The 27,278-nt window shown below is 56.4% G+C and overlaps 1 protein-coding gene across 1 annotated transcript in view; it reads right to left on the bottom strand.

Annotated features, from left to right (window-relative positions):
* The window catches only part of CELSR1 (cadherin EGF LAG seven-pass G-type receptor 1), a 134,127-nt gene that overhangs the window by 39,818 nt on the left and 67,031 nt on the right, over window positions 1-27,278 (bottom strand). Inside the window, exons 4-7 of the mRNA XM_072842665.1 lie at window positions 22,610-22,832; window positions 19,338-19,453; window positions 18,878-18,966; window positions 482-639 (exon numbers count right to left, since the gene is read on the bottom strand). Coding sequence (XP_072698766.1) covers window positions 482-639; window positions 18,878-18,966; window positions 19,338-19,453; window positions 22,610-22,832 — 586 coding nt within the window. The remainder of the gene's footprint in view (window positions 1-481; window positions 640-18,877; window positions 18,967-19,337; window positions 19,454-22,609; window positions 22,833-27,278) is intronic.

Here is a 27,278-nt window from a genome sequence, read left to right as displayed (position 1 = left end):
CCAGATGCTCGGCCTGGATCGGACTAACCACCACTTCAAAAGCTTACTGAGTAGGAACGGAGCCTCTGCTCTGGCCGTTGAGGCTGGCGTGACAGCTGTCGGTGGCGGTGGTCTTATTTCTGAGTTAGATCTAACAGGGGGAGGTTTACTGACCCCAATGCTGGGCCGCAGGGACCCGTGCCTGATGGATGGAGGTCAGCGACCCCATGGTGTCTAGGGTCAGCAAGCTAGCTGTCACAACTGCGGGGTTGGCCTGGCCATTACTTTGACAGAAGTGAAAAGAGGACTTATTCTAGAAGGTTCTAACATGTCAGACCGGGGGTACCCCGAGCGAGAGGAGGGACTCTGATTCCAGCCTGGATTGGGGCTGCCAGGGTGCTGTGCCCAAGGCGCCCTGCATCCGGGTCCTGCTCCAGACGACCCGCTGGGAGCAACAGTCACCGGGGGTGGCTGCTGGGGCCTCCCCTCCCGCAATGCTCACTTCTTGGAGCCGCTCTGCGTGCCCTGGGCAGCGCAGCTGTAGTTCCCGACGAGGCTGCCAAAGCGCACAGCCACGGCCGTGTCACAGTCGTCCACGGTCACCACGGCCACCTTCTCTCCAGACGGCCCGTGGGGCAGGCCCAGGCGGCCGATGTTGGGCTGTGGGAAGAGAAAACACAGAAGGCGTCAGCATGTTGGCTACAAGCGCCCGAGGCAGAACTGCTGGTACCAACACGTGCCTCCCACCCACGGGCGCTGAGGACGTGGGAAAGCCACAGGCAGACAGCTCTGTTTTAAATCGATTCCCCAAACCAGCTGCCCCGGGTACCCCTACAATTTATGTTCCTCCCAGAACCTCAAAATGTGATCTTACTTGGAAATAAATGGTCTGCAAATGTAATCAGCTAGGACAGGAGCCCACGGCAGCAGGCTGGACCCTGGTGACCTCACAAGGCAGGCCCGGACACAGACCCGCGGGGAGAGGGCCATGCGGCCTCGGAGGCAGGCAGAGTGACACGTGCCAGGCCAAGGGGCCCCAGGGACGGCCTGTGCCACCAGCATCTGGAGACACAAGGAAGGCCCCCCTCCTCGGAGCCCCCTGGGGGCAGCTCGGCCCCGCTGCCACCTGCATCTCGGACTTCTGGCCTCCATGACCGTGATGGAACAAAGTTCTGCATCCCAAGCCCCCCAGGTGTGCTAATCTGTTACAGCAGCCGACGCCAAGGTGCTGAGATGCCTCCTGAGACGCCTCCTTCCGAACATGCGCTTCTGCCTGTGAGCCAAGCGCTGGCTGGACCGCGGGCCACACACCTCCTGACTAGGTCCTGCGCATCCCTCCATGCTCCTAGAGTGTGGGCCCCCGGGGGCTCCCAGTCACTCCTGGGCCGAGGCCTGTCCTCGTCCTGGAATGACCCTCCTGTCCCCTTTACTGGCCTGAAGTCAACCACCCTTGGTGCCCCCAAGATCAAGCCCCCACTCGCCCCCTAAGCTTGCCCCCTCGGCCGTTCCTGAGGGCCTCACCGGCACAGCCTCCCTGCCCGGGGCCGGGTCATAAGAATTCCTCTGGACGGGGTGCCTGGGAGGCTCTGTCGGTGAAGCATCTGCCTTCAGCTCAGGTCATGACCTCAAGGTCCTGGGATTGAGCCCCACATCGGGCTCTCTGCTTGGTGGGGAGTCTGCTTCTCCCTCTGCCTCTCCCCACTGCTCATGCTCGCTCTCTCTCAAATAAATAAAACTATATATATATAAAGAATTCTTCTGGAATTGGTGACTTGGGGTATAGCCAGCTCACTTCTAGAAGAAGCAGGTTCCTTCCCCAAGGGGGCTGAGGTTAGTGATCAACGACAGTAACTCCCAGGCAGCCGCACCCCATCTCCGGCACCCCCCATGTCTCCTGACCCTTGAGGACACAGAGCACACCCACCCAGACAGGCTGCAGGCATCCCCCCAGCACAAGCCTGGGAGTCTGTGCGTGCCACCACACAACAGGAGCACGCAGGTCTCAAAGTTCCAGAAATGTAGCAGGCAGCCGAGAGCTGGCTCTGGCTGGGCCAGGCGGCTGGACTCCCTGCCCCATTTGTCCAACCTGATCGCAAGACCCGCCCTCCATGGGGTGGCTTGGATTCACCTGGGTGGCGCGTGCAAAGGGCCACTGGGCCTCACAGTCAGCACACGGCGCACAGGGCTCCTTCCTCCCTAGAGAGGATGTGCTCTCCTGGCCCCAGCAGCCCTTCTCATCGCCTCTAAAAACAACAGCCTCAGTGCCCCCACTTGAGGGCTCTGGGGTCTACTCGAGTGTGTAACACGGTGAGATTTTACACTTCTTTCTGATAGTACTGGCAACAGGGAGTTGTAAAAACACAGAATTTAATTACATCATCTCCACGCCTTTTAATAGGGAAATAACCACTGCACAGTTCCTTTAAAAAGAAATCTTGAGGTCTTCAGAGGAGTAAAGAAGTACCCATTCGATCGAGAACACTGGGCTGGGAGGCAGGACAAGGAGCTGCTGGTAACAGGAGCTCAGCCAGGTGGCCAAACTGTGTGACACCAGCGGCTGCCTCATCAACCCTGGCAATGTCTGCCCTCCCCCCAAGTTGTGCGGTGCACTGCCTGCACCACCATACATAATGACCCGCCTGCTGAGCCTTCCACTCCCTCCTGGTCAACCATCTGACTGGACAATGCCCATCGCTGAACCTCGGCTTCTCTGCCCACAAGAGAAGGCTCTCAGAATACCTGTCCTCTCTCTGTTCCAGGGACCTCGAGAGTGACATCAATAGGACACATGGTTCTCCCGGGAACCCTTCTTTGATAAATCCAAGAGGGATTTTACCATGTCACCCAGTACCCTCCCAGCTCCTGCATAATCTTATTTTATTTTTAAAGATGTTATTTATTTATTCATAAGAGGCACAGAGAGAGAAGCAGAGACACAGGCGGAGGAAGAAGCGGGCTCCCTGCAGGGAGCCCGATGCGGGACTCGGGACTCGAGGGCAGATGCTCAACCGCTAGGCCACCAGGGAGTCCCTCTAATCTTCTTCTTCTTTTTTTTTTTTTTTTATTTATTTACGATAGTCACACACAGAGAGAGAGAGAGAGAGAGAGGCAGAGACATAGGCAGAGGGAGAAGCAGGCTCCATGCACCGGGAGCCCGACGTGGGACTCGATCCCGGGTATCCAGGATCGTGCCCTGGGCCTCCAGGATTGCGCCCTGGGCCAAAGGCAGGCGCCAAACCGCTGCGCCACCCAGGGATCCCTCCCTCTAATCTTCTTGATGTCCTTTTACATCCTCTGATGGGATCACGAGATTTGATAAGCAATATCCTTAATGATTTCACCTTCGGTTAAGCAACAGTTAGAGGAGTAGAAAAAATAATCTGCTTCTCGCTCTGTTGCAGCAGCCTGCTTTGGAAAAACACGCGCAAGTGCCTATTACGGGCTGCTTAAGTGCTAGGTGCCATCCTGGGGGAAGAGCTGTCCCCAGGCTGTGTGAGTCCTGCATTATCTTTACAACTTATAATTTGCATTTTTGGGGATGGGTGGGAGACTTCTCCGAGGGCATAAAAGCCATTTACACTCTAATGAAGCAGAGCTGCTGTTTGCAAGACTGCCATTGCTCATCATCAAAAAAAAAAACCAGCAAGGGAGGAACAACTGGAGGCAAAAGCCCCCGGAATAAATCAACATGTGCATTTAGAGTAGCACCAGCTCCTGAGATCAAGTCCCGCATCAGGCTCCTTGCATGGAGCCTGCTTCTCCCTCTGCCTGTCTCTCTGCCTCTCTCTCTCTGTGTGTGTCTCTCATGAATAAATAAATAAAATCTTAAAAAAAAAAAAAAATAGAGTAGCACCAGCTGAGCTCAGGCCCACTGTGGAGCCTGGCATCAAAGTAGCAAGAGCACCTTTTAGGAAAACAGACAAGAGTCTGATAAACATCGTCCAACACCAGCTTCTCCCCGGCCCAAGGGCCCTTCTGGCCACGAAGCCAAACATCCTCAGATCAGAAACTAAGGGGACCGACCAATAGCAGAGCCACAGTGGAGTACCCGGGGAAACCCTGCTCCTCAGAGGCCCCCACCGTCCCATCCCTTCTCAGGCTCCGCAGGACATCCACAGGCAGGGGCCAGAGACACAGGAAGGGGTCAGAGTTACCGCAGGACCCGGCAGTGCCCCTGCTGGGCAGACGCCAGAAACTGAGGACAGAGACCCCCACTAATACCTGCTCCCGGATGTTCACAGCAGCACCGTCGACAATAACGAGAAGGTGGAAACCACCCCAATGTGTGTCTGCAGAGGCTGGGTGAACAAAATGTGGCCCGTCCATTCCAGAACATTCCGATCCGGCCTTTACAAAGTACGAAGCACCGACAACTGGTTATAGCGCAATGAACCTCCAGAAGGTGACGCTGAGCGAAAGCAGCCCCGACACGAAAGGTCCATGTTGCAGATTTTTTTATGTGAAGTGTCCACAACAGGCAGATCCATAGATGGTGGTTTCGGGGGCCTCCCCGGGGGGAAATCAGGAGGCACTGCCGGTGGCTGCAGAGTCTTCTCTGAGGGTGCCAGACAGACCTCCGATCTGGATGGAGGTGGCGGTGGCTCCATCTTGCGAACCCACTAAATGGCCCTGAGTTGTTCACTTGACAACGAACAGTTCGTTCTACGTTATGTGAATTTCAGTTGTCTGGGGGGGCACCCGCCATCCTCGGGCCCTGTGGCCCTGTCCCTGGTAACCATCGGGAAGCCCCCTCCCGTGGTGATCTGGAAAACAGGGATAAAATACACCGTGTGGCCTTCCTGCCGAGATCATCACCGGCAACAAAACACCAGAGGAGACGGGGAGCCCTTGGCCAGGGTGGGAGGCGTGCACGTCACTGCACAGGCAGCCCCATCAGGATGCGGAAGCGAGAAGACGAAGACACCAGCAGGTGTGCCGGACTTGGGGTCAGGTCATCTGTTCTTGCCGAAAGAAGACAAAGGGCGTCTTAGCCCGCTCGGCCAGCACGGAGAAGGAGCCCCGGCGGGGCAGAAACCGGAGGACCGTGGCAGCACCAGGCTTGCTTCCGTGCGCCCCACCTCTCGTGTTTGAAGAGGAGAGAGCAGCTTAAGCTGCTCATTCAGAGCACGGACGCGGGGATTTGGCACAGGCGAATGAGAGAGAGCTCGCTGGGGCTCTGCTGGCACGGGTACAGAGGAACGAGATGAAGAACAAGACAAAACCAACGGTCTCTAATATTCTTAAGAATTGTGAAGGCTTGCCATGCATTGGCACAAAAGAAAAAAGATACGGGAACTAAAGGGGTCACATGGCAACAGTTCTCACGTTGGAAGGGGGCTGGACACGGGCAGGGCGAAGGCTTGGGTCGCCACATCTCTCCTCTTCGGTCTCTGCCGGCCCAGTGAGGCAGCCGCCCGGGCCCGGGGGATCCTGCACCTGTAGCCGCCAGGCCTGGACGCCCCAGGTCCGAGCAAAGCAGGCACACAGGAGGCCCGAGCCAGCCGGCAGGGCCTGCACATGGATGGTGACGCCTGCACCCATCGAGTGCACAGGCCCTGAGCAGACCCCGCCACCGGGCAGGTGGATGGGGGCCAGCAAGGACAAACCCCAGCATGAGCACCCCTGCCACCCACTGAGAAACACCGAGAAGATGCCATGTGCTTTGGGGAGGGACCCAAAAGCAAAAAAGCTTTGCAACTCTGAACCGATCCAGATTCCTGATTCTCAGTAAGTCAATCAGAAGTCATTGCTTAGGGCCTGTCCCTCTTTACCTTCCTTCACTTTTCTTCTCTACGTGCAGACCCGCCCCCCCCCCCCCCCCGATCTCCCGTTCAGGCGCTCTAAAGCAGCGGGTGGAGATTTTCTCATGTGCACAAAAGCGTTTGGTCCTCACGAAGTACTCACATTTCTATGGCCTTTTACCCCGCTGCAAACAATTCCTCATCGAGGAAGCCGATGGGGTTCGGTTTCAAGTGCTGGATGCAGGGGGCTCCTGGAAACCAGACACCGGGAGCCGCAAGTCTTGGGAAATAAACGGATTCGTGCTCCGTGTCAGAAAAGCTCAATTAGAATTTGTATCAAAGAATTCGCACACGGCTGGACTTTTGGAATGTCTTCAAGAGTCAACATGCAGCCTCGAACACGTACCGCGCTGTCACTTCTCAAACACAGTGAGGTTCAGACTGGACGTGAGGGTCTGGGGGGCACAGCCTGCTGGGCGACGACCGCCGCCCCAGGAAACGTGGCCCAGACCTCGCCGAGCCCCGCACACAGGTGACCAGCCCTCCCTTGGAAGCAGGCACGGCCTTTCTTCGAAGCATGTTGGCGGACGCGGTTGAGAGGATAACATCCAGACCAGGCTCCCAGGATCCACGGCAGATTCGTAAGGAGCCTCCTTATTTGCAGGGACTCCCCGCCAACGTCACACAAGGAAGGGGAAGAGGAGGAACAAGGGAAAGGCGGGTTGCGGAACCTGGGTGTCTAACCGCTTGCCGTCGCCTCACCCCTCTGGTCTGTCTCAAGGCACTTAGGCTACTTGATATTTCTCATCCGGACTTGCCTTGCTTTTCCCACCCTGCAAACCAAGTCCCTGCTGCAGGACCCCCACCTGCCCACTCCTACCAGATCCCGGGACAAGGCTTGGCCCCCGTCGGGCACAAGGAACGGACGCCACGCATGGCAGGCTCACCTGCACCCCCGATCTGCCACACGGTAAATGCCGGAGGAACCCCAAGCACTACACTGACTCGACGGGCTTCCCCAAATGGTGAAACTGGCCACGCATCTTGGGAACTCAGCCCACGAGTCCGTGTCTCCAGGAGGATAAAATGGCTCGCTCACCGAGAACCGGGCTGCCCCTCCGTGGGGAGCTGGTGCGTATGGCCAGCGCCTGCAGACGGTTCTAGAGCAACAGCTCGTTCCCCTGTTCCATGTCACCTGCACTGACCATCAGGGGGCTGGGGTAAAAAGTCAACTGGATTGCCAGCAGAAGCTCAGAGTTCCCCAAAATTAATTGCAAAAGTATTTACTTCTCAAGCTTAACAGGGAGAATTTGAAAAAAAATTTTTCTTGATTTTTTTTTTTTCCCATAAAGACGTTAGAAACCTATATCCTGAGGACACAGCATCCGTCTTAGTGTAAGGCAGCAACAGGCTGGGCTGCAAGCACACCGGCCTGGGCCCTCAGGCCAGGCCCCTTACTGGCCACAGGTGGGGCAGACAGTTCTGAACTCGGACGCCTAAGACTAGGCCAAGTTCCTGCACACAGCCGCGGCGGAGTGGGCAGGAGCTCCCTAGTCCTCACTGCTGGTGCAGGATCCTTAGTGCTCGGAGCCGGGGCAGCCTCTTCTAGAGTGGGGAAGCTCACAGCAACCACGGTGGAGGCATTTGGGAGCAAAACAAAAGTGGATCTGAACCTCTTTGCAGGGAGCCTGAAGCTGGTGCGGCCGGTCCGGCTGCCACGCCAACATGAGGCCCAGCGGTGAAAGCCTAAGGCCGACAGGCAACACAGGACAGCAGGGTCCACAGCCTCCGTCAAGTGTCGCCTCCTGGAGGCCAAGAAGTCACATCCTGACCCCACTTAGGAAAGTCACCTGACTTCCTTGCCCGCCAGACTCATCTGTAAAATGGATAAAAATAGCACCTCCCTTGTAGGATCAAATAAACACATAATGTGCATGAAGGCTCGGCACCACATTGGGCACAAGGGGAACATTGCACAAAAGTCCGCTGTTGCCCTGTTGTTGCTAAAAAGATGGTAAGGAAAACACAAAAAAAAGTGCAAATGGCTGTTCTCCCTGTATTTCTGTTGTCTTAATATTTTCCCGTAGTTTTTTTAAAAAGTTCTATGTCTTTAGAGGAAAAAAAAATGAGCAATTTGCAGCTTGCACGTCACCGTGTCTTTGGGGAAGCGACTGGCTCTTCTCCAGGGCTTGAACAGAGAGTGGCCCCAGAATATACTGGACGGCACCAGCAGACTCTTGTTATTTGGGGGCATTAAAAAGAAAAGATTTTCAACAAGAGTCAGAACCAACTGCTCACTTTATAGAGGTTTTTTTTTTTTTTTTTTTTTTAATTTACACCACCAGCATCTTCTGTTTCTCCGGCAAGGTGGCTGATCCCAGTTCACGAGCAACTCTGGCCACGGGTAGAAGAGGGGCCCTGTGCTCTTCTGGTGGATGCGGAACACACGGAGGACCGTCGGGGCCGAGGGCTGGCCCTGGATACAAAGAGCGTCTCCGCAGGCCCCAGTCATCTCCGTGGGGATGACTTTCATTCTGGAAGAGGTCCACGGGGCACGGCGCCAGCCCCTCACTGGCCCAGCCCTCCAGCAGACAAAAGCTCCTGGGGTCTATGAGGGGCCGGGAGCCTTGGCGGCTGTCGCTGCTGGCGGGGGTCGGGTTCCCCCTCCATGGCCGGCTTGGCCAGCAGGCTCCCCAGCTTTTCTGGGAACCAGGGATTTATGCAGATTTGCTCAGAGGGGGGTCTTTTATCCAATGAAGAGCTCAAAATAGGGGTTCCTGAAGTTCATGCAGAAACTTGGGGTGACTTCCTTCTCTTGGACGCTCTGCTCAAGGCAAACTGAGGGGACATCCAGGCACCGATGAGAAGCTCAATCCCTCCACGCGTGGGGTCTCCAGATCTGACGGTCGGCTACCTCCGCTGCACCAGAGGTGGGGCAGCAGCCCCTGGGGCCCGCGCACCGGCAGAGGCACCCAGAGCCTGGGAGGGAGGGGCCCCTGGGTTCCCAGAGGCCGCCCCTGCGCTCAACACCCCCCCTCCCAGGACGCACAGCTCCTGGAGGGCCAGTCACCCCAGGCTGCAATGATGTATGGCCCACGGGGTCACCCTTGCAAAAAGCCTCTTCAGATAAAGGCAGAAAGGCTTATAGGAGACGTGCAGGCTTACACACTCACACGTGTGACTACACACATTCCCCAGTATGCCTGTGCCCACACACGTGCGTGCACACTCCTGCGAGGCCCTGCCTACGCCAGCTGGGACCCTAACAGACCCCACTCCATCCCCAGAGACTGGACAACAGCACAAAGCCTCACAGGCCCTGGGCTCCCCCCAGCGTCTGGGAATCCGGGTTAGCCCTTGGATCCGCGGAGCCCACGAGTGGGTGAGACCCAGTGGCCCCAGCTTGGCCCAGCCCTGGCCCCCATGGCCTTGCTCTGTGACTCAGTTTCCTCCTCCACTAGGGGTGGATGTGAGGACCATGGTCAGTAAATGTCCTCGTCCCCAGGGTGGGGCCCCCCAGAAAGCTGGAAAGGATGGGGGGTGTGAGGCAGGCGGCAGGTGCAGGATAGCGACAGCGTCCAGACCGGAGCCCAGGCCCGAGGCTGACTTTCCACAACCAGGCCGTGGAACACCAAGGCCCCAGGGCGCGGCTGCGTGAGTCCCGGCCAAAAATTAGGTTTCCACAGCAGGTGGCCGTCTAGCATCTGATGAGGCCGAGTTTGGACAGGAAGCATGTGAGCTCCAGCCCCCGGCCGCCCACGGGCCGGGGCCCCTGCCTCCCTTGGGGACCGCCAGCCCGGATCCCCGTAGAGGCCGCTCACGGGCTTAGTCCTCTCCGCCTGCTGGGTTCCCAGGGAGGCACCGAACCTTCCAGGCCCAGATGAAGGCTAACGCGGTTGCAGACACTGCCCTCGGACGCGGCGGGTGAATGCTATGCCGCGGGTCATGAGAGCGTGGATATTGGGTGTTTGTCCCCTACCCGCTGGCGCAGACACAACAGAGGTCATTCCCGTCCTGGAGAAAGTGGCTGCATCCCGGGGAAATGCCGCCGCCGGGGAGAAACGAGCGCGCTGGCGCTGCGGCCCGGAGGCCCGGGCGGTAACTCTCAAACCCCTGTGCCTGCAGCTCTGCGTCGGGGCAGGGGCAAAGCCCGCGGGACCCCTCCCGTCCCAGAAAGGCTTGGTGGATGCGGCAAAAGCTTCCCTAAACGTTAAAAAGTATAGCTTCTTTGTCTCGAACATTCTGTAGATCGAATGGGCTCTTTAGCAGAAGGTTGAAAGGAAGAAAACAAAATTGGTTCACGGTCCTGTCTCCCAGGTGAGTCCTGCTGAACTCGTGAAAAAATATAAAACACAGAAAGATCACAGAAAGCTACAAAGTGAACACGAGGGACGTCTTTTGCGTCCTCTTCCTGCCCGCAGTTGTCCACCACGCGGCAGACTGTTCACAAAAGAGCCACGACGACGCTCCTGTCCCAGAATCATAAGGAATGATAAATATCTGACGTTTTAAGACATTACACTTTGGGGTGGTTTCTGACCTCGCAGAAGGTTTCTGATACATGCTGTTGATGGATTTGGGTTTTTTTTTGGGAGGGGGTACCCTTCATAAAAAATATGCATATGTCAGCACATGTTTTTTTTTTCTCTTTTCTTTTTTTTAAGATTTTATTTATTTAATTGAAAGACAGACAAAGAAAGCATGGGCGAGGGGAGGGTCAGAGGGAGAGGGGGAAGCAGACCCCCCGATGAGCGGGGAGCCCGACGTGGGACTTGATCCCAGGACCCCCCGAGATAATGACCTGAGCCGAAGGCACACCCTTCACCGACTGAGCCACTGAAGTGACCCCAGCACATATTTATAAACCTTTCAAAGTTCCTCTAATTAAGCCTTTTATTTTTAAATAATTTTAGATGTGCCTGCAATTGCAAAATAAAAAATAACAGAGATCCCAGGTGCCTTTACCCCGTTTCCACCAACGGGAAACATCCTGCAAAAACGGTGGGAGTGGGATCCCTGGGTGGCGCAGCGGTTTGGCGCCTGCCTTTGGCCCAGGGCGCGATCCTGGAGACCCAGGATCGAATCCCACGTCAGGCTCCCGGTGCATGGAGCCTGCTTCTCCCTCTGCCTGTGTCTCTGCCTCTCTCTCTCTCTCTCTCTCTGTGACTATCCTAAATAAATAAATAAAATATTTAAAAAAAAAAAAAAAAAAAACGGTGGGAGTGTCACAGGTGTGACAACCTGGTGGGGACGCTGACACGGCAGGACGGAGAACATTCCATTCCCACTGGGACCCCACCTGTTGTCCTTCCACAGTCACGCCTACATCCCTCCTGCCCTCCCCTCGACCCCAGAAAACCACTGACTCGTTCTTCTCCAAGTCTGTCATCTCGTCACCTCAAGGATGTTTTATAAATGGAATCACGCAGCACGTAAGCTCGGGAGGCTGGCTTTTATCACTCAGCATGTGTCTCTGCTGCGAGCACCCGAGTCTCAGCCCCTGCTCCTGGAGACGGACGCGCCACGGCCCGTCTCACCATTTGCCCACGGGGGCCACTGGGCTGCTTCCAGGCGGGGGCTGTAGTGAACACGCGTGTACAGGCTTCGGCGGGGGACATGAGCTGCACGGAGTCCCGAGGGACCCAGCCCCTGGTTTTTCTTCTTCTGTGCGTTTTTTTTTTTTTTTTGTGCGTTTATTTTTAAGATTTTATTTATTTATTTGACAGAGAGAGAAAGAGCACAAGTGGGGTAACTGAGCCACCCAGGCACCTCTCTGTGCGGTCGTCATCTGGTTTTTATACCAGGGCACCACTAACGGCCCAGGGACCTGGGAAGCATCCCTTCTTCTTCTATTTCTCTGGAAGGGACTGTATAGAATTGGTGTCATTCTTTAAACATTTGGTTGAATTCTCCAGTGAAACCATCTGGGCCTCGAGAGTTGACTTTCGGGAGTTTTTAAATGACAAATTCCAGGGCACCAAGGTGGCTCAGTGGTTGAGGGTGTGCCTTCAACTCAGGGCATGGTCCCAGAGTCCCAGGATCGAGTCCCGCATCGGGCTCCCCTCGAGGAGCCTGCTTCTCCCTCTGCCTGTGTCTCTGCCTCTCTCTGTGTGTGTCTCACGAATAAATAAAATCTTAATAAATAAATAAATAAATAAATAAATAAATAAATAAATAAATAAATAAAAAACAAATTCCATTTCCTTAACACCAAAGTGATCATTCGATTATTTACTTATTGGGTGGATTGTGGCAGCTTGTGTTTTTGAGAAATTGGACCATTTCATCTGGGCCTTAAATGCACATATGTAGGGTTGTGTGTGAAATTCCTCTGCTACCCCTGCTGCCCGCAGGGTCTATAGGGAAATCCCATTTTCTTCCTGACATTGGGAACTGTGTTGTCTTTCTTTCCTCGTCAGTCTTCCTAGAAGTTTACCAGTTTTACTGATCTTTCCAAAGCTGTTTCATTGATTTTCTGTATTTTTTTCCAACTCCTCTGGTTTCTATTCTTATCTTTATTATTTCCTTCCTTCTGCTTGCCTGCTTTGACTTCATTTTACTCTTATTTTTAGAGGTTCTTAAGGTGGAAGCTTAAGATTTCTGATTTGAGACTTTCCTTTTCTTCCTCAGAGTATTTTTAGTGCTATGACTTTTCCTCTCAGCACAGCTTTAGCTGCGTCCCACGTATTTTGTATTTTCATTGCCCCTAAATTTATAACAAACTTTAGACAAACTTCCTTCTTTTCTTCCTCTATTTTCTGAATAATTTAATACGTCAGCCATATCTCTGTTAAGGCCCCTTGTTCCCAGCACCTGTGGGAGTCACTGGTAGAGTCAGGCCCACAGAGAGAATGGCTTGCAAGTCAATGGCCCCAGTGGGCCAGCACACTGTTTAAATAACAGTAAGGTGAAAAAGTAAATAGCCATATTGAGAATAACAGCAACAAGTTTCTCACTGAGAGAAAAGAGTCATAAACATGAAAAAAGAAAAACCAGAATGACCCTGTCATGTTGGGATGGAAATCAAGGTTTTCAAGAAGTAGGGATGAAAGAAATATGAACTTCATCAGGTGCGTACATGTCTATGCACACACACACTCACACACACATACATGTCCGAGCTCTGCCCAGTGAGGGAGATGGTGAGTGAGAGGCCCCAGCAGCAACGAGCACACCTGGCACCTGGATCTTGGTTTCTAAATGCCATTCATTGAAAAAAAAAAAAAATCCAGAGTTTTGTAGATAAATGGCTGATTCCGTGGCTGGGGCAGAAATAGTAGAAAATAGACCTGGAATGTCTTTTTCTGCCAAAAAAGCAAAGGAGTGCTAATAAAAACAATGGTGGTGCCAAAAGGCCGGAGCTATATACAGCTGGCACTTACACCTGCGTCCCTTTAGCCAAGTCTGAGACATGGGCCAAATAGGAAACAATCTGAACATCAAATTGATGAAAACAAAAAGTTACGCTCCATCAAATAAAAGAGGAATTTGTGAAACCATAGTAATATAAATAAATAGAAAGAAGAGAGAACTCCTTGTTACAGCAGAAAGCCAACCAGTACATGTGGAGAGTGTGATGGAATTAGAACATGGCCGACATTCAGCACAGTGACACCTGACACAGGTGTGACCACTGAAGGAGCTCAGACCGGCAGGTGCAATGCGAGGAGGACACATACGGGGCGGGGAGGGGGGGGGGAGGAGGATAGAGAATAATAAAGCAAAGGTGGAAAAATGTCAACAGTCGGGCATCTGGGCAAAGGGAATATGAGTTCTTGTTTCAATTTTGCAACTTTTTTGAAAGTTTTCAATTTGAAATTAAAAACTATATGGCGTGGGGCACCTGGGTGGCTCAGTCAGTCAAGCATCCCGACTCTTGATTTTGGCTCAGTCACGATCTCAGGGTCGTGAGATTGAGCCCCTGTCAGGCTCTTCGCTGGAAGGGGGGTTCTGCTTGGGATCCTCTCTCTCCCTCTGCCTCTGCCTCTCCCCTTGCTCGCGCTCTCTCGTGCGTGTGTGCTCTCTCTCTCTCAAATAAATAAATAAATAAATCTTTAAAAAAAAAACGTATATGGTCTACAACCTGGTCTTCGGTGTGCTTGTTACACCCATGAACAACATTCTTAGCGATCTTTCCACATCAGCACCCAGAGCTCGACCTCATTACTTTTCAGGGCTGCACAACATCGCGTTGCATGAACAACCCTCCATTCTACTGAATACCTTCCCCGTTCCTGTAGGCTGGACTCTACAAAAGAATAATCCATCCCCTTCTATAAAAACGATAATTACAAATGCTGCCATTTGTGTGATGTTGGAAACACGTACGTGCCTGTCACTCTACTAAGAGCCATTTATTTTCCATCTTTCTGGACGCATCTCACAAGGATAGGCTCTTGGGGGCTCTATCACAAACAACAGCACAGCCCACACACCTCCCTTGTCCGGCCCAGTGCTTGGGGGAGGAGTGGGGAGGAGAGAGGTCAAGGTCATGCAGGCCTATTTGTCCAGAAGAATCAGCTCAAAGGTGGTACACACCTCTGCTCCTCCTCCTCCTCCCTCTCCTTCCCCCCTCCCTCCCTCTACTCTGGAACAGGAGCTCCCACGTGGCAATGGTTTGATGACTTCTGTGCCTGGCATGCAGTAGACACTCAATAAATGCTCCATGTTTCCATGAATGACCATGGCATTAGGAAAGGGCTGCAGGGAGTGACCAGGAGGACCAGGCAGCCACAGCCTTAGGACCACACACCCATTTAAGCACAGGGGTCTGTAGGACTGACCCCAGGAAGGCTTCCATCAAAACCAGCCTGAGACAATGGGGCACCCAGATGGCCAGTCGGTTAGGCATCGGACTCTTGGTTTCAGCTCAGGTCGTGATCTAAGGGTCGTGAGATCGAGCCCCATGTCAACCTCTGTGCTCAGCACAGTCTACTAGAGTTTCTCTCTATCCTTCTGCCTCTGCCCCCCTGATTGTGTGCACACGCACGTGTGCATGCTCTCTCTCTCTCTCTCTGAAATAAATAAATCCTAAAAAATGACAAAAACAAAAACAGAAAACCCAGCCTGAGATGAGACTATGGGCAGAAGCCCTGGAGCTTTCTGGAACACTCAGCGAAGCAGAGGGGGACCTCCCCCAACCCCAGAGTGTGGTGTATGGGGTCATTCCTCTGCACTGCCCTACACATTGCCCACTTCCCTCGGGACACCTGGAGTTTAATGTGTGGCTCAGACCCAAGAGGTTAGGAGGGACTTGAAGAAACCCAGGGTCTGAAGTGCCCCAGGCTAGGCAGAGTAGCTCCCAAGGACGGCCTGCACCGGGCAGCCCCTTGTCCCAAGGTCCTGGAAATGTCAAGCACCTGGCTGCTCCGCCCAATTAGAAGCAGAGGATGCTGGTGCTGGAGGGAGACTTTCTGTTCAGCTAGAGCTCCCCTTGTCTTTATGAAAATACTTTCAGCGCTTGGCAAAGGCAGCCCACATCATCTCAGAACGCCCCAAGCAAGAACAGGTCAAGCCCATGGAGGCTTGTGCAGCCAGGCCCATCACGAGGGTCTCCACTACCTCGTCCAGGCACGTGTGTCCCCCACTGAGGTGTCTCTGGGGATAATTCTGGTTGTCATAACTGGGGGTGCTATTGCTGGCACCTAACAGCCAGAAGCCAGGGACACTGCTCAACATCCTATAGCACACAGGACAGGCCCCCGGAACAAAGAATGAGCCACCACTGATGGTGTGTCAACAGTGCCGAGGTGGACACACCTGCGTAATGTACCTCACCTCCTCCTAAATCCCTTCTTCACCCAACGTCGAAATCCCAGTCGAGCTGGCCCAGCCTCACACACCACCTTCACCACCCATCATCTCCGAGCCCCAGTGCGTCCCAGGAGCACCCCTCCCTGGCACGTCCACGTCTGCCCAGCAGTCGGGACGTCACTCTGCAGACTCCTAGCAGGCACGGCTGGCTTGGGCGGACACTCCCTGATGCCACAGCCACGGTAGTCACGAGTAAGATCCTTGTTTCCCCAGGATCTTACTAAACATCTCATCGATGATGTGACTCTGCCCCCAGCCCTGGGCTGAGAGATTCTGGGACAAGGCGAGGGGCCTGATCCCTGCAGATGCCCAGCATGAGAGCAGCACCGGGCACACAGCAGGTGCTCAGGGAGTGAGGAACCCCCATTCACGGAATCCTCTCCAGGAAGAACAAAAGACGAGCCGCCTACGTGAGAGCTGTTTCCATAGGGAGCGCTGCCCCACGCCCTGCCCCACGGCCACCCCACAACCAATCCTGAGTTCCAAGTGGGAAAGGCAAACCTTCCCCACTGGGCTCGCTCACTCTTCTGCACGTTGGGGGGTGCGAATATTTATGCTGCAAAACAGCCTCAGAAAAAATGCACATGTGCTTTTGAAAACACCTTCCCAGAAAAAAGCCCAGCTCTCATGTGTCTTGCCTTCATGGAAGGCAAATCGCATGGATCTCATCCCCGGTGTCATCAAGGAGAGAAAAGTCATCGGACTTTGCCCTGCGCCCTGCACGGGAGGCTGACCCACGTGGAACGTATCCAGGGCTCACTGTGTCTGTCTTCTGGCTGGCTCTGGCCAATGGGAGCCCAACAGGAGACGGGAGGGAGGGCAGGGCGAGCCGTCGGGGCGGGGGGGGCCTCCACCGAAGGTCACTGTTCCACACCCGCAGCTTCTCTTCACGACTCGGTCTTTGTGGGTTCAGCCCTACCCTTGTTCCTCCAGACCTGCAGACGGTCACGGCCCTGCTGCTGCCACCAGACCCGAGTCACACATGGGCCCCCGTGGATGCCCCTTATTTTGGGAATAAGCCCTGCTGGGACCACCCTGTTGGAGGGCTCCCTGTTTCCGGGGAGGACCCTGCCTGATAAGGCAGCCCCAGGCCCCCGCACACTTAGGGAGGGTCACGGGCCCCAGGGGTTCCCACACTGATGCAAGAAACGCAGAGCAGGGCACACCTTGGAGAAACGGGTCAGGGAGGGCACGGGAGGCAGAGCAGAGGTGGCAGGTGAGCGCAGGGAGGGACGCAGGAGGGGGCCTCTGACTGCACCATTCATCCCTCACTCCCTGCCCTGAATTCTTCACATATGTCGTCTGGCACACAGGGCGCAGGTGAGGGCGCAGGGCCCAGGTGCTCAGGAGCCCAGGCAGGTGGATCCACACTTAGGCCCACAGTCGGCACGGACGAGGTTCGAGGGCACAGCCAGCCGCCCTCAGGGACCTTTCCCCGAGTCGCCTTTGCTCCTTTTTCCGGGGCTTCCCGCCTTGGGGCCAGCAGCCCTCCCTGCCACCTGCAAACGGGCCTGCAACCTGCGGAGCCCTGCCTGCCTCACCCAGGAGCATCGCTGCCGCTGGGGAAGAAGGGCCTCGGGCGGAGATGAAGAGTCACGTGGAAACAACAGGACCCCCTCCCGCCCCCGCAGGACCCTGCCCGACTGCGTGACCCGCAAAACTCCGGAACAGAGGCTTGAAGACACGCGAACACGGCCGAGTTTCTTCCATCGAATGATCTCGGGCAAGAAAGGAAGGAGCTGACCCCGGGGCAGGATGGGCCTAATCCCGCCTGAAGGCCTGGCGCAGCGGCTGAAAGGCTGGCCCTGGGCACGGAAGTGGCGACCACAGGGATGCACCTCTGCGCGGCCCCCATGGGGGCTCCCTCCTCTGGGACAGTCCAGGGATGCCGCAGAGGGACCTGACCTGGGGTGCTACGCGGAGGGTCGTGGCCGGCAGGCAGGCGGTGGCTGAGGACAAGGTACTAGGAGCAGGGATGGCCCAATCAGGGGTCCCGACCCTGCTCAACTGTTGCTTGGGCCATTGGATGATTCTGGAACCCGCTCCGTGCAGGCACCTGGATGGGGACGCTGAGGCCAACCCAGGTCCTGCAGCCCAGAGCCTGCAGCCCGGCCCGGGGAGGTGGTTCCCACACAAGCAGGGAGGAACAGTCACTGCGTGTGCTTTCTTTGCTTTCCTGGCAGAGCGTGGTCTCCGTAGGGTCCCCTCGGCCTCAGCCGACAGGCTGGCACCCTACCTGGCACTCAGCCACTGGAGAGTGCTGACTGCTGGTGTCCAGCCCCGGGAACAGCGCAGTGGCAAGAGCCTGGGGCACACAGGGCTGGCTCAGAGGGGTGCAGGGGCAACGCCGTGGGGTGGGATGTCCTTGCAAGGTGGCAGCACCTGGCCCCGGAACAGCGGGGAGGCCAGAGGAGCTACAGTAGCTCTTACTACTCCCCCTCTTCACTCAAGGGCGTGTGCCCGGATGTGTCTGGGCCAGAAAACCACTGACCCCAGGTCCCCATCCTTGGGCCAGGAGGGGCTCAAGCCTCACAGGTGCTCTGCCTCCATTCTGCGTCCTCATCCTTCCCGCTGGATGCGGGAAAGCTACCCAGCCTGCATGAACAGGGACACCCGGGAGCGTGGCTCTGCCCACGCGTCGGTCCTGCTGGCCAGAGAAGATTCAGGCAGATGGAACAGTACCTGAGCTCCGAGGGGGTGTGCCCCCTGCCACTGGGACACAAGGGCACACGGCATCACCCTGTCCTCGGGTGCTCCTCACCCTCCAGGTCACAGGAGCACAATCTCCTTACCTGTGCCCCAGAGAAGGCCGTTGCCCCCCGCACCCCCGGCGGGAGGCACCCCAGGGCTCCCCAGGGAAGAGAAGAGCCGTGAGCAAAAACCACAGTGAGGAAAAATGGGACGTTCTGCTGAAAGTACTTGCTTCCTTACGAGCCAGAACACAGCAAGAAAAGATGAAACCAAAAGTGCCCACACCTTCATCACACCATTTCCTCTGACGCTCGGGTCACATCGAGGTCTGAGCGGATAATTCTGGAGCTGAATGCACAACCACCAGGGATGGCCGGAGCCAAGGCAGCCGCAAGGAATAAACGCCTTCCATGTCTTCCTCCGCCGCAGGGTGACTCCCCGGAGTCCCTGAATCTCCCCAGCCCCACACAGGGATCGGGGACACATTTATGCAGCCCCTCAGCCACCCCGCGTTGCCTACGTTAACTTTTCCAGCCAGCGTGGGTACTTTTTTATGTTTCAGAGTGTGGACGGCTTAAGACAGAAAAGCAGCCAGGGCCCTGCCAGTGGCCACGCAGGCTGGCGAGAAGCGGCGTGGGGGGCGCCCCTCCTACCTTGTTGTAGTACTGCACCTGCACCGAGTGCCAACGACCGTCGCTCACGCCCCCGGGAACCTGCGGTGTCACTGTGGTTGTCGTCTCACCTGCAGGCGGGGGAGGTCCAGAGAGAACACGTCAGCGGGCCACTAAGGAGTCTGGATAAACGTTCTCTTCTGACAATGCGCATCATGTGTTTAATGGCTTTTAAAATAGTTTTAGTCTACAGAGGTCACAATGATTCCCCATTTGGAAATTTGAGCTGTGTCTTCGGTATCTTCGGCGTTGTAAAGGACACTGCCGTGAACACCTCTGTGCGTTCCAGATTGCACCCCCCCACTCGCCCCCCGGGACAGGTTCCCAGTGGAATTAGGGGACTGGTGGGTGAGCACCCGTAGGACTGGAGGGGGGGTTTCCACCCAACAAGGTGTCCGGGAAGGGCTCAGAGAGCTGTTCCTGCTTGGCAAGGGGGTCCCACCTGCTGAGAAGGTGAGCTGCACCTGCTCGCTCACAATCTCCAGGGCAATGAAGTCATGCTTCTCGTTGAAGCGGCCGTTATACAGCAGCAGGGCGTTCCTCTCCTGGGTGGCAAACCTGCGGGGCCAAGCAGAAGCACGTCACAGGAGGGGTGACCCCGGACCAGAGGGTCTGCAGACGGCGAGAGCAGAAATGGGGGCTGCCCAGACGCGACAGGCCCAGCCACCAGCGGCCGAGCGCGTGGGGCCAAACGTAGGGAGGACTCTCATGAGCGTCCCCGGGCACTCATTGTTCTCATCGGGAGTTGACAGCCCATAAAACCTGCTTAGCGATGTTCTTTTCTGGAAATAGGAAACCAGATTCCAGAGGAATCTGGTTTCCACGGCCCTGTAGAAACTGAAAAGATGACATCTGAACGGTGTCCTATGAGCCACTGAGCCCATCAGAGATGTCTGGACAGAAACACATGCAGTGCATCTTCTGCGACTGGAAACAGGTCCCCACTCACGTTCACCAGGGCTCGGGGATGCCGTACCCCCCACGCAGGGAGGCTGTGTTGATGACTATCTCGGGGCCTTTACACGAGGTCCCTCTGCTCCCAAATACTACACGCCTCCCCACCCCACCCCAGGGCCTTTGCACTTGCTGCCCCCTCTGCCAGGAACAAGCCTCCCTGGCTCTGCAGATCTCTCAGGAAGACACTAATTGCACTTTCTGTAACTCGTTTGATCCACGTCGTGCCCCCACCCCATCGACTCTATCACATCACTCAAGTCTATTTCTGAAATTCTCCTGCTTATCCATTTGTGTACAAGAACCTGTGGTCCTTAAGGGGAGGGACTCTCATTCGCCACCACAACCTGGGGCCCACAACAGGGGCTGGCCCGTAGAAGCACTTAATGATGACGTCCTGAATAAATGGATAGATGAAAGAGCACGATTCAAAGAGCAGATCCATGAAAACGAGCAGACCTGACAGACCTCAAGCATCTGACACATGAAGAGCCACTTATTTCAACAAGAGATACCTATTCTCAGAGATCCTCCGCCCAGCCCCATGGTCCCAGGAAGGCCAGCTGCACTGGCCCAGGGGCTCCCTGAGTCACAGCCACAACCCCGGACGCCCTAGTCACATAGAACCTGGAGAGTCTCCTCTATGAACAGGGACTGTTTCCCGAGGGGGCCGGTCGTGGGGGAAATTATTCCTTTGGATTTGGGGTTGGTTCATCTGTTTTCATGCACCCAGAGACTGTCAAGAGGATGTGACCCCAGCCTTTCCTTCAAGGGCCTTAAAATGGACATTTCTATGATTTAGACGGCCGCTCGCTGGGAGGCTGCACTGCTGTGGCCTCCTCTTTGGACCACGGTTGGAGCTGGTACCGCATGTTGGTGCCAAATGGTCCCGCGTGGCCACCCCCCACCTGCCACCCTAGGGTAGGCACCCAGAGGTCCGTGCTGGACACGGAGCCCTAACAGGGGACCCAGGGCCAAGGGGAGGGTCCAGACAGGCAAGAAGAAGAGGAAAGACTAGAAACAGAGACCAAGACTTGGCGAGGGGACCAGGAAAGCAGAGCACACAGGATGGGGGCGGCTGTGGGTGCACAGGGCCGCGAGGGAGCCCAAGCACTGGGCAAACAGGAACCAGAGCGAGGAGAGTCCACCGTGAATGAAATCACCTGAAACAGAAGTTTCCTGCCGGTGCCCAGCCCAGCTCTCCCCGCCAGGCACCTGCAGGAGGCCCCCAGGGCCCCGTCCCCAAGCTACCAGTCCCCACAGAGGAGCTGCTCTTCTGCTCACGTTTTGGGAGGATTTGGGGAGGATTTTTCACAATGTTTGCCTTTGAAGTCACTTCCTAAAGCACTGCTCACTGATTTAACTGTGCCCTGATGTCCCAGCCACGGCCACACACACGGGAAACTGCCCCGTATCCTGCCGTCAGATGAAATCACCTAAAAATACTAAATCGGGCAAGCAAGTGGACATCACATTATGACCCTTGGACGTTTAATTAAACGCTTTAGGGCAGCCTGAGTGGCTCAGTGGTTTAGCGCCGCCTTCAGCCCAGGGCATGATCCTAGAGACCCGGGATCAAGTCCCACGTCGGGCTCCCTGCATGGAGCCTGCTTCTCCTCTGCCTGTGTCTCTGCCTCTCTCTCTCTCTCTCTCTTTCTCTCTGTGTCTCATGAATAAATAAAATCTATTTTAAAAATGCTTTATATTTTAGTTTCTAAGTCTGGAGCCAACAGACTTCCTGTCGGTTTCCGACAGGTGTGCCCCGGGGCCTGCCCACCTCCGGCACCAGGACTTCTGGTCACCTGTAGGTCAGCCTCCCACTGGGACCCCCTCCCGCGGCTTACTCGCTGGCAATGGTCACAGCATGTGAGTGAGGACTGCCAGCCACGCCCAGGTGGTGGGTCGCCGCGGCTACACGGACGTCAAGATCACATGCCCCAGACGAACGCCCATCACACGCCAGGGATACGTTTGTCAGAAGACATAAAACACCTCTGATTCAGGGGGCAGGCGCCCACAGAAGCACAATGTTCTAAACATCAGGCCACACGGGGCAGAGAGTGGCCAAGAGGAATCCCACGGCAGAGCCCTGGTTTCGGAGGCTGCGTCCACGGGGTGGGCCTTCTGAGTGCAAGACGTGTGGGCTGAGGGCAGAGCCCTTTCTGAGCAGGGAAAGAGCCAGGATCCAGGGCCCGGCAGTGCGGCCCAGCTGAGCAGTCCACGTCGAAGGCTGCCACCACGTGTCTGCACTACAGCCAGGGGAACGGGTGGGTCATGGGGGGGCACCAGGAAAGCTGGGCACGTCCGTCCTCTGCTGCCCCACGCCCTCACAGCGCGCCCCAGACAGGGCCCCTCACTGGCTGTTCTACAGGACATGGGGGAGCCACGGACGGAGGGTCAAAATAAAACAGCAACAACCTCAAAACCATGGGCCTCCAGGTGACCCAGGTGACCCTAGCCTCAGAACTATTTTTACAGTCAAAGGAAGCGGCTCTCACCCCGCTGTCCTGAAATTCATTTTTTTTTAAGTAGTTCCACACCCAACGCGAAGCTTAAACCCACATCCCAGAGATCGACACCCAAGATCAGTAGTTGGACGCCCCACCGACTAAGCCACCCAGGTACCCCCTGAAATTATTCATTTTTGAGCTCAGAACCCCCAGATCGGCCGGTGGGGCCGCTGCAAGACCCAGGCAGAGAGACACGATGCGCGGACACGCAACGCTCCAAGGACAGGAGCTCTGGTGGCGCCACACTCACGTGAGGGAAACAGTGAAGTGGAAACGCTGCCTCAGGCCTCGGAAGGTGACAAAAGACCGGGGCGGGAAGCTCCTGGTGGTCACCTCGCAGTAGGGCCTCTCGAACTCGCCGGGAGGGCACACGCAGTGGAAGCCGCCGATGAGCAGGTTGACGCAGGTGCCTCCGTTCTTGCACACCCCGTTGGCACAGCGGCCCGAGCGCGTGCTCACCTCGCAGTGCTCTCCTGGGGGATGAGACAGACAGGGAGAGGTTACCCCGGACCCCGGAACCTGGGCCGCCGGCGCCGCTGCCTGAGGAGCTGCGAGACCGGGCCAAGGGTTAAATGCCGTGTAGACGCTGCAGGACCCGGGGGTTCTGAGGACGGAGACACCGTTGTCCGGAGCGGTGGCACCCCTGCTCCCAGTGGGTAATCGCAGGACGGGTCCTGGGAAGCACCCCCGGGGGCTCTTCTGCAGGGGGCCCCATCCCTGCCTTGCCCTACCGGGTCCCCGCACTCTGGGGGGCAGAGTAACATGCAGGGATGGACACCCCTCTCTTGGGAGGGAATCACCTGGAAATGGTGACACTAACCGGGATCCTCACGCGCCCTCCCACACCCACGCCTGGGGCGGTGGCTGTGCAGTCAGAACAGAGGGAGACTGGGGAGCACACAGGAGCGCCCTGCACCCCAGCCCCCCTGCCCCGCTGCCTCTCATGCACGAGCCCCCCGCAGCCCGCCCAATGCTGGGCCCCCCCATTTGTAATTCCGTCAGGCCCTCCTGCTGGCCTAGAAGCTCTCCAAGGGCAGAAGCCTAAACCTCGGTGACAGCAGGGTTCCGGAAGCTTCCCCAGAGACTGCTTCTGCCCCAGAGGCCTGTCAGACCCAGGGCACTCAGACCACATCCGCTGGGATGCTCACCAACTGGGGGGACCCTCAGGGAGGCAGCTGTCCATCCTGAGCTGACCTCTGCTGACCTCCACGGCCGCCCCCAGGAAAGCCTTGCGGTTACTCGGAGGAGCTTATGTTGGGGCCACAGGAGAAACGGACCTGCCGCCAGCATCCGAAACCAGTGGCGCTCCTGGAAGACGGGCGCTTTCTCTCTCCTTCCCCGCATACCCCCAATGCTCACCCCCAGTTCCACAGACTGAGGAAGTGCAACTCGCTTGGCAGAGGTGGCTCCAGTCTGAGACCGTCAAACACAGGGGGTGGGGGGGCTCGACGCTGCTGATGTCTCCCTGAATCCCACGACGTGTGGGGCAGCAGGCCAGTGACCCCCTCCCCAAGCTAAGGCCCCCAGGGCCAGGCACAGGTCAAGTGGGGTCTCCTCCTCCGACCCCCTGGGCAATGTAAGGAGGCTGTTCCCCGGGGCAGGGCGCCCCCAGGGAGGCTTGGCTCCCACGCTGCTGGGAAGTGAAAGGAAAGGGCTAGAAGCCCATGGACCCGCCCAGACCCCCTCGCAGCTCCACCCTCCATGGACACCGACACCCCCCCAGGTGGCCCTGCCACTGTGCCAGGCAGGCTTGGGCTCATGTGCACACACATGCTCACAAGTGCACGCATGCACATGCACACTCAACATCACACACGCTGCACCTCCACACATGTACCCACACATGCGCCCCTGCACTCACACTGAGCTGCACACCTGCTCACACAATCACGCCCTCCCCCCCGCCTCCACTCCCACAGCAGCGCTCCTGGCCTCCTCCAGGTGGATGGCCCGAGGCCTTCTCAAATTCTCTGCGTTCATCTTAAATGCTTAGCTTAAGGTGTGTTTGTCCTTCATACACTTCAATTTCTCTAATCTCTGCTCCAAAAATGTGCATGACATTTGGCAGTGTTTGCTCTCCGAGTTCCAGCTTGGCCTGTCAGGGGCCAAGTACAGCGTATCCTGGAATAGAGCCGCCGCGAGGGGACGGGGCGGGGTGTGCTCCCCAAACCGTGACGGCAAACAAAGGGAGGCCTGGCACGGCCCTTCCCACGGCACCCCGCCCCAGCGTTCCAGAACCAGCCATGCGGGCTGTGGTCCAGACTGTCCCACGTCCACCTGGATGAACCTGAAGCCGACGCCCCTGTCGCCCCTCCCGGGCTCTGCGTGGTCTGTGTTCCTCCTTCCAGAGCAGTTTTCCGTGGCTGCAGGGACACTCCCTTCCTCAGAAGGAACAGGAAGGATGGCCACGCGGGGACTTGCGGGTTCAGACCGTCTGGCTGTCACAGAAAGGTCGAAACACAGACCAGGGGCTTATCCCTGTCCCTCTCTTGAAGATCGTGCTGTTTTAAATAAGCTGTAAATATGGGGAGTCTGGGGGGCTCAGCGCTTGAGCTGAGCTGCCTTTAGCCCAGGGCGTGACCCCAGGGTCCCGGGATCGAGTCCCCGTCAGGCTCCCCGCAGGGAGCCTGCTTCTCCCTCTGCCTGTGTCTCTGCCTCTCTCTGTGTGTCTCACAAATAAATAAATAAAGTATTTTAAAAAAATAAAAATGGATAAATAAGCTGTAAATAAAGCTAAGTCTCCATGGAGCTGTTTGTTTTGATGTTTTAACCATAATGTTTTTGTTTTGTTTTGTTTCATTTCCAATCCTATTAGTCTCCTAGGGCTGCTGGGACAAATTACAACAAATTTGGTGGCATAAACAACAGGAATGTGTTCTCTCCTAGTTCTGGAGGCCAGAAGTCCAGAATTAAGGTGTGGGCAGGGCTGGCTTCCTCGGAGGCTCCAGGGGAGGGTCCCAATCCTTCCAGGTCCTTCTGTTTCCCGTGGTTCCCGCGGTTCCCAGGCTGGTGGCCACGTCCCTCCAGTGTCTGCCTCCATCTTCACACGCACATCTGCTCCGTGTCCCAAATCCCCCCTCCTTTCTCTCACAAGGACACCCCATCCCTGGAGTGAGGGAGACCCCAAATCCAGAATGATTTCATCCTAAGAGCCTCAGCTAATACATCTCGAAAGACCCTGTTTTGAAAGGATGACACGTTCTGAGGTTCTGGACATGAATGTGGGAGGGACACTACCTGACCCATGGCAGTCCTCTGTGCTTGTCCTAAAACCACGATCGCAGTAAATTTTGGCCTCAGTGAAGAGCGCCCAGAGGGAAGCAGCATCTGACTCTGCGGAGCTGCGCCCCTGGCTCCTGGGTGACGCTCAGCCCTGGCTCCTCTGCCCTCAGGAGGGCTCTCCCCCAGGCTCGTCCAAAGGCCAGTAAGGGGTGCAGCACCCACATGGGGCCAGCTCCTCACCCCCACGGCCAGGCTCAGGCCCTCTCCTCGGGGCCCCACCCAAACAACCCAACCACTGCCCCAGGAAGCCCAGACCTCAGACCCCATCTTCCTTTTGCCAAGGCTGTTGTCCTCGGGGTCCCCTCACTAGGGGAAGGTCCCACCATCCGTCCAGGGGATGCAAGCCCAGAGTCACCCCCACTCCTCCTCTTCATCCCCATCAAGGACCCCCAGCCACCTCCCGGAGTCCCACATCGCTCACCTCCACTGCCGCCCGCCCCCCCAGCTACGCAGCCCCCCGTCCACACAGACACAGCATCCTTGCCACGGACGCCTGAACCCAGGCCAGTGCCCACTGACTTACTATCCTACTTGGGCTTCACATAACGCCCGAGAGAGCCTTTCAGGATGCTGGCCTTGCCAGGTACCAGCTTAGAAGCCATTCAATGCTCCATAAAGACCCCCCTCCGCCCCGGGGCCTGGCCCTTAGCCATACCCCCAGCCCCCACGCACACCACACCTGCCCCTGCACACCCCACACTCCGACCACACGGGGCCCCAACATTCTTGGTGGGTGTGCACCACCAACAACGATAACCGAAGGTGACTGTCCTCCTCGGGGCCTGGCCTCTCTCCGGCCTCTGGGGGTGGCTTCCCTGTACTTGGATGCAGCCCCGTCTCAGGCATGCTCCCCTTAGCTTCACCCGTCCGCCTGACCAGGTCCAAGGGTGCCTGTGACAGATGCTAAAGGGCCTGGAAGCTTCCTTCTAGAGAGCGTGTTCCGGCTCCAGGGTGGCACCAGCCGTCTCCCTAGGCTCCAGGGCGGGGGCGGGGGCTGCTGGAGCCAAGCCTAAGAATGTCCAGCACACAGAGGGTGCCAGACACAGAGGGGGCGCCCGACAAATGCCCAGCACACAGCAGGTACGCAGCACATGCTCGTGAAATGAAGTCATAAAATGCCAGGATTTTCCCAGGTCCAAGCCAGTGATTAATGCTTGCACAAAATTATAAAACCTACATAATTCATATATTTGATTCAAACAGTGTTGGGAAAATGTTGATGTAATGAACCAAGAATTGCTTTTATAGTTTAAACACATCTTCTCTAGAGAACTCGGAGTGTTCGGGGGTTTCAGACAACCTGGGTGAGCCTGGAAAGCTTTCCCTGTCTGGGGTCTAGGACCCCCACTCAGAGACCTGGGGTCACCTGAGGGCGCTTCCCACAGCGGCCACTGTGGCCTGTTTACACTACCTGATAATCCACTAGCGCGTTGTCTTCAATGCATGTGCCATGCAGCGGGGGTGTCGGTAAGTCCTAGGAGCCAGCCCTGGTGGGGGGAGCCCTGCTTGTAGTATGTCCCATTTCTGTGGTGTGCACGCTCCCCCCAGAGCTGATTTCAAGCTACCCACTTGACATCAGTGAGCACGGAGCTCAGAAGAGATGTAATAAGAGAGTTTTTTAATTCTGGGGCGCCTGG

Source organism: Canis lupus, chromosome 11 (genome assembly GCF_048164855.1).
Source record: "Canis lupus baileyi chromosome 11, mCanLup2.hap1, whole genome shotgun sequence".
NCBI classification, from domain to species: domain Eukaryota; kingdom Metazoa; phylum Chordata; class Mammalia; order Carnivora; family Canidae; genus Canis; species Canis lupus.
This window is presented reverse-complemented; position numbering and strand designations above follow the sequence as displayed.